The 7,999-nt window shown below is 46.3% G+C and overlaps 1 protein-coding gene across 1 annotated transcript; it reads left to right on the forward strand.

Moving 5' to 3' along the window:
- The first annotated feature begins 759 nt into the window (after positions 1–759).
- Positions 760–4,049, forward strand: LOC110490826 (forkhead box protein H1-like). The gene is given in 4 exon segments (XM_021564273.3): positions 760–800; positions 802–1,222; positions 1,864–1,968; positions 2,599–4,049. Coding segments are annotated over 4 exon segments (1,551 nt in total). The 3' UTR covers positions 3,583–4,049.
- Positions 4,050–7,999: the final 3,950 nt, after the last annotated feature.

Genomic DNA, 7,999 nt, shown 5'->3' on the forward strand with positions numbered 1-7,999 from the left:
CCCCACTCCAACGTTCTACTTTCATTCTCAAATCTCTGGAGTCTCCCACCTCTTTTATATGGGTCACGTTGGCGACTGATATACTAGTGACATTGGAACATCACTACACAATCTGTGCTTACTGTAAGCAAGTCTCAACATTTAAGAAAGTTAGATGGGGGTTTCTCATTATGACCCCCAATACCTTGTGTAAGGGGGGGGCTAATGATTCAAAAGGAACATTCAAGTGGACTGATATACAACACAACACAACACAATTTGGATAATCTGTCTGTCTCACTCCCATGCGCTAGAAGAAAAATAAACGCACACCTATTAAGACGAGGTGCTGGCTAGCGGAATAGAAACTTGAAAATAAAAGAGACCCGCACACTCTAGGAGCTCAGATGCAAAAATTGAATACCAACGTTTCGACAGCCAAGCTGTCTTCATCACTTCCATGCGCACCTGCTGCGTAAAAGTTTCGGGGCACCTTTGCCAAAAGGAATGCTGTGGTAAATTGCCTGTTGTCCGAGGGGTTATTTACAGATTTACTGTCTTACTCTCTCGCACACACAGACCCCCCCCCCCCCCCCCCGAACCTTCTGCCCGCAGATAGCGCTTCATTCTCTCCTCCATTACGCAGCGGGATTTACATGAAGCTGTTAATTGTTTGCTCTTTAAATAGAGGCGGCCTGGAGCCAACAGTCTGCCAGAGGTTACGAACCGACTCCCTCCCTCCCCCTCCTGCCCGACAGTGCAGCCCCCTCGATGATCAGCATGACAAAGCACTGGGGGGGTCAGAGCCTGCTGGCACCACCCGCTCTCCTACCTGCGCTCTCCTAGCCTGGGAGGCCACCACGACCATCAACTTGACTTCCATATTCATCCTCTGATTGCCACAGCGCGGAGCTCTGCAGCCTAACACGGGCCTTCCTACTCGACCCAGGTGCCAGTCCAACAGCCTCCACGGCTGGAAAAGCTTGCCCCTGCCCAGTTCAGCTGGGCCACAGCGCCCATGGATAAAGCGATGCTGCTAAACCACCACGGACCGCCCGGGTCATCCTACCAGCCGTCGCCCGAGCTCAACAAAGATGGGCCGATCAAGGAGGAATCTTGGGACCAGACGAAAAATGGAAAGAAAAAAAACTATCAGCGCTACCCCAAACCACCCTACTCCTACCTCGCAATGATTGCCATGGTCATCCAAAATTCTTCAGAGAAGAAGCTTACGTTGTCTGAGGTAACGTGAGTTGGTGTGCGAACATGCAAGTTTAGAATAAATTGTAAATTTTGGTCAAATTACGCAAGGTTATTGGTGTCAATTTAGACCAAATTACGCATGGTTATTTGTGTACATTTTGGCTGTTAATCATTGTTATTTTCATGTATTATTTAAGTTTCAGCAAAGAAAGTTGATATACTTTATTATTTAAAAAGTTCTAATCGGGGATTCTGTTTTGTCGCAAGTTTTAAAAAACGGTCTTTGTAGGGGTAGGTATACGACGTTCGATTGCATTAAACAGACAGAACAGTACAATCATTTGACGCTAAACAGAGTAAGCTAGTAACCGCTTGGCCCACTTCAGTGACTGCCATGCTTTTCTGGGTTTGTTTTGTTAAGGATAGCAGCATACAGTGAAACCAGACACTGATGTATCAGCTGGAGTTGGTTGAGTTGATAAGAAACATAGTCGATGATAGCTCTCTGTGTAGGCTATCAGTCCTACAGTTCATCTTACTTTTGTATTATAGGCCTATGAAAAGGCTGCAATCATGTTTTCAATCATATACAGTATCTCTTTAATATAGTCTGCTAATTTGACTGTTTAATGCAGACACCCATTGATGCAAGTTGACTCCTTTCTTATTGTCTCTCCCCAGATTCTAAAGGAGATCAGTACACTTTTCCCTTTTTTCAAAGGGAACTACAAAGGCTGGCGGGACTCAGTGCGACACAACCTCTCTTCCTATGACTGCTTTGTTAAGGTGTGTCTGATTTAGTGTCTTCTTTATTGTTATGTCAATCAGTGAGCTCAATTATATGTTTGATTCTAGAATCCAAACAACCTATAAGCAAGTATACATATTACATTTACATGTTAGTTATTTAGCAGACACTCTTATCCAGAGCAACTTACAGGAACAATTATTATTGTAATTTTTTTATTTTACCTTTATTTAACTAGGCAAGTCAGTTAAGAACAAATTCTTATTTTAAATGACGGCCTAGGAACAGTGGGTTAACTGCCTGTTCAGGGGCAGAACAACAGATTTGTACCTTGTCAGCTCGGGGGTTTGAACTTGCAACCTTCCGGTTACTAGTCCAACACCAATTAGGGTTGAGTGCCTTGCTCAATGGAATATTGGCAGATTTTTCACCTAGTTGGCTCGGGCATTCGAACCAGCGACCTTTCGGGTTACTGGCCCAATGCACTTAACCACTAGACTACCTGTGTAGCCTATCAAAAGCCACTGCAGTGCTTTATGAAACATTAGATGAAGCAAATCATTCTAGCAAATCATGAGATGTGAAACTGGGGAGATCCTGTCTGACTGGTTTTCAGGTTGTACTATACTTTTGATCTCACCGCTGTCTATCACTCCTGGTCCCTGTAGGTACTGAAGGATCCTGGGAAGCCCCAGGGGAAGGGGAACTTCTGGGCCGTGGAAGTGAGCCGGGTGCCGCTGGAGCTCCTCAAGAGGCAGAACACTGCTGTGTCACGCCAGGATGAGACCATCTTCGCCCAGGATCTTGCTCCTTACATCCTGCATGGGCACCAACATAAGCCAGATGCGGAACCCCCGGCCCCCCCACCACCAATCATTGTTCTACCCCGAGGACCCATCACAACCCCCCCTCCCGGCCCCTCTTTCACCGCTCTATCCCCCATGCCCACCAGACAGCTCTCCCCCTCTCAGGAGGACCTTTACCGGCCCAAGCTGGACTCGTCCTTTGCCATTGACTCCCTCCTCCACAGCCTGAGGCCGGCCAGCGAAGCAGGAGAACCCGACAGGGGCAGGGACTGCTGGGGGGTGGAGCCCCACTCTTGCCCTTCCCCTCCTCCATGCACTCGCTACTCCTCCTCCGCCCGCAGCGCCTCAGCGAGCTCCGTCAGCCCCGCCTCGTCTTCCGATGAGGACTGGAGGGGCGTGTCGCAAGGCGGGAAGCAGGTGCCCGAGGGCGAGGCGGGATCAGACGGGTACGAGGACTGCAGACCCCCTCCACACAAGACTGCCCGCCGAGGCTGCCCCCCTCCCTGGGAGCTTCCCACCTCATATGCCAAGTACACACCGCCCAATGCTGTGGCCCCGCCCAGCATGCGTTTTAACGGAGGCCCTCTGATGCCTCTGGGCATGCCTCTGTATGGTTACGGAGGGTCTCCTGTCACATCCAACCATTTTGTAGGTCATGCCTACTGGCCCCTCTTACCCAGCGGGCGCCCTCCCCTCATTATGGACCTGGACACTATGCTCCAGTCAGTACCACCCAATAAGAGTGTGTTTGATGTGCTGGGTCCACCCAATCAGTCGTCTCACCAGCCTGCTGGTCAGTATGCCCTGCAGAGTGAACCCCCTCTCAGACGTTATCCCCATTATTGACTATGACTCAAATCAAGCCAGCACCGAACATATTGTAAGTGCAATGCAGGGATAAGAATGACCTATCCGTACAAACTTAACTTCGTGTCCACATTTATTAAATGTTTACAGAAGACCAAATTGTAAATTCAAACGTACAACCACTAATATCTCCCTCAAATATACAACCACTAATATCTACCTCGAATATACAACCACTAATATCTACCTCATTTTTATGAAATCAGTTAATACAGGGATGTTGCACTGCCCGCGTTTGCACGATTGTATTGTCAATGTGATACATTTTTCCTTTTAAGAAATCTCTCTTAAATGTTGCCTACCTCGACTATTGAATGTGTTTTCTCAGTGGATTTTTTTCCAGAGGAAAATTATTTTCTTCCCTTTTGTTTTTATGGTTGTCTTTTGAAAAGCTTGTACAGTATTTTAAGATGTAAAACTGCACATGGAGCCAGTATTGAAAAGTCAGCTTTTTCTTCACAGGGTATGAAATAAAATGTTTTCTTTCACTCAACTGTTGGCTTTGATAGTATTCATATAGGAAAAGACATGGCGCTTTTCAATATTGCAGAGAAGTGAGGTTTTCTATGCCTCACCTAAGTGAAGATAGAGCTCTTTGTCTTTGTGTGTGTGCTGTGTTGGTCATCTTGTCTCATCGGTGCCCAGTGGATCACTGCCTCTTACTCCAGTGAGGTTAGGTGTGTTTGTTCAGATGGTTGAACCAAAATTGAGTGTTTGTCCCTGACTTGAGATAAGCTGTGCATAATTGGTTCAGAGTTAAAGTTCAGTGTCGAATGCCTTGTATTCTTTGTCCTATAGAGATGTCCCAGTGTTACAACACAAGACAATGTGATCTTACTGTATGCCTGCCTGACAAAAAGCTTGAATCCCCCCAGCCAGCTCTAAACGGCTTATTTGCATAAGGGTTACTGTTAATGGTAGCTGTTATTCTAGTCTAAATCACATTTTATTTGTCACATGAGCCGAACCTTACCGTGAAATGCTTACTTACAAGCCCTTGACCCACAATGCAGTTCAAGAAATAGAGTTAATAAAATATTTACAAAATAAACGAATGTAAACAAATCAATCAAAAAGTAACACGAGAAATGTACATAACAATAACGAGGCTTTACAGGGGTTACCGGTACAGAGTTAATGTAGAAGTTAGTTGAGGTAATTTGTAAAGTGACTATGCATAGATATTAAACAGCAGTGTAAAAATAAAGGGTGAGTCGATGTAAATAGTCCAGGTGGCCATTTGATTAGTTGTTCAGCAGTCTTATGTCTTGGGGGTAGAAGCTGTTAAGGAGCCTTTTGGTCCTAGACTTGGTGTTCCGGTACCGCTAAAGATTGGTGTCATGTAGTTTCACCCCTAAATGTTCATCGATGTTATCCCTGTATTAGTGTACAATACTGGCTATTACTGAAGAAATACTTGTAGAGAGTCTCCAAGTCGTCTTTCCTGATGAGTAGGCAGATATCCGCTCACTGGGAGGGGGCAGAGTTTTAGGATATCTCTTTGGGTGTGACTAACATTTTTACCACAGGAATTGTGATCCATTAATTTTTTATTTTCTTGTCTTGGATCCGTGCTGTAAGGTCCCAAGCCACTCCTTAACATCTGATTTACGTCACTCTACCAACGTCTTGCTGCTGGGACATCAATGCTCACTATCTCCCAATCTATTCTCCATGCCTGCCTGCCCTGGGCCTGCACCCCCTCTCTCCTTCCCCTATCATCATAGACACTGAAAACTCTCCTCCCCCTGTGGGGATGAGGACCTCTCAATCCTCCTGCCTCTCAGACCCACACCTAAACCCACACCTCAACCCTCCTGCCTCTCAGCCCCACCACACCTCAACCCTCCTGCCTCTCAGTCCCACACCTCAACCCTCCTGCCTCTCAGCCCCACCACACCACCTGTGTTTCCTGTCTCTGTGCCAGTGTATTTATCCCTGTGTTTCCTGTCTCTCTGTACCAGTTTGTCTTGTTTTCCCCAGTGTATTTATCCCTGTGTTTCCTGTCTCTCTGTGCCAGTTCATCTTGTATGTTCCAAGTCAACCAGTGGTTTTTCCCGTACTCCTGCCTTTAATATTCTCCTTTTTCTCGTCCTCCCGGTTTTGACCCTTGCCTGTTTCTGGACTCTGTACCCGCCTGCCTGACTATTCTGCCTGCCTTGACCTCGAGCCTGTCTGCCACTCTGTACCTCCTGGACTGGGTGGAGTCTGAACTGGTTTTGACCTTTTGCCTGTCCACGACCATTCTCTTACCTACCCTTTTCCTGTCCACGACCATTCTCTTACCTACCCTTTTCCTGTCCACGACCATTCTCTTACCTACCCTTTTTGGATTATTAAACATCTTAAACTCCAACCATCTGCCTCCTGGGTCTCGCCGTGTGTCATGATAATAATCCCTCCCCTCAATACCTGTGTCAATGCTCTGATTGGACGACATGGCCTCGTTGGCCCCTCTGACGAAACCCATGGCAACTTCCTCAACGCTCATCTCTGATTTGCCACCCATGACCCTGCTGTTGTGTGTATAGGCGCTCCTGTTGGCACTGCTCTGGGATTGGTTGGTGGAAAGGAAAAGGTTGATCTCGCGAGTGAGCTGGTGGAAGGAGTCATACCATACCAACTGTAACAGGAGTCATACCATACCAACTGTAACAGGAGTCATACCATACCAACTGTAACAGGAGTCATACCATACCAACCGTAGCAGGAGTCATACCATACCAACCGTAACAGGAGTCATACCATACCAACTGTAACAGGAGTCATACCATACCAACTGTAACAGGAGTCATACCATACCAACCGTAGCAGGAGTCATACCATACCAACTGTAACAGGAGTCATACCAACCGTAGCAGGAGTCATACCATACCAACTGTAACAGGAGTCATACCAACCGTAGCAGGAGTCATACCATACCAACCGTAACAGGAGTCATACCATACCAACTGTAACAGGAGTCATACCATACCAACTGTAACAGGAGTCATACCATACCAACTGTAACAGGAGTCATACCATACCAACTGTAACAGGAGTCATACCATACCAACCGTAACAGGAGTCATACCATACCAACTGTAACAGGAGTCATACCATACCAACTGTAACAGGAGTCATACCATACCAACTGTAACAGGAGTCATACCATACCAACCGTAGCAGGAGTCATACCATACCAACTGTAACAGGAGTCATACCAACCGTAGCAGGAGTCATACCATACCAACTGTAACAGGAGTCATACCAACCGTAGCAGGAGTCATACCATACCAACCGTAACAGGAGTCATACCATACCAACTGTAACAGGAGTCATACCATACCAACTGTAACAGGAGTCATACCATACCAACTGTAACAGGAGTCATACCATACCAACTGTAACAGGAGTCATACCATACCAACTGTAACAGGAGTCATACCATACCAACTGTAACAGGAGTCATACCATACCAACTGTAACAGGAGTCATACCATACCAACTGTAACAGGAGTCATACCATACCAACCGTAGCAGGAGTCATACCATACCAACTGTAACAGGAGTCATACCAACCGTAGCAGGAGTCATACCATACCAACCGTAACAGGAGTCATACCATACCAACTGTAACAGGAGTCATACCATACCAACCGTAACAGGAGTCATACCAACCGTAGCAGGAGTCATACCATACCAACCGTAGCAGGAGTCATACCATACCAACCGTAGCAGGAGTCATACCATACCAACTGTAACAGGAGTCATACCATACCAACTGTAACAGGAGTCATACCATACCAACTGTAACAGGAGTCATACCATACCAACTGTAACAGGAGTCATACCATACCAACTGTAACAGGAGTCATACCATACCAACTGTAACAGGAGTCATACCATACCAACTGTAACAGGAGTCATACCATACCAACTGTAACAGGAGTCATACCATACCAACTGTAACAGGAGTCATACCATACCAACTGTAACAGGAGTCATACCATACCAACCGTAGCAGGAGTCATACCATACCAACTGTAACAGGAGTCATACCATACCAACTGTAACAGGAGTCATACCATACCAACCGTAACAGGAGTCATACCAACCGTAGCAGGAGTCATACCATACCAACCGTAACAGGAGTCATACCATACCAACCGTAACAGGAGTCATACCATACCAACCGTAACAGGAGTCATACCATACCAACTGTAACAGGAGTCATACCATACCAACCGTAACAGGAGTCATACCATACCAACCGTAACAGGAGTCATACCATACCAACTGTAACAGGAGTCATACCATACCAACTGTAACAGGAGTCATACCATACCAACTGTAACAGGAGTCATACCATACCAACTGTAACAGGAGTCATACCATACCAACTGTAACAGGAGTC

This window comes from Oncorhynchus mykiss, chromosome 15, assembly GCF_057628025.1.
Source record: "Oncorhynchus mykiss isolate SJ-2025 chromosome 15, ASM5762802v1, whole genome shotgun sequence".
NCBI classification, from domain to species: Eukaryota; Metazoa; Chordata; class Actinopteri; order Salmoniformes; family Salmonidae; genus Oncorhynchus; species Oncorhynchus mykiss.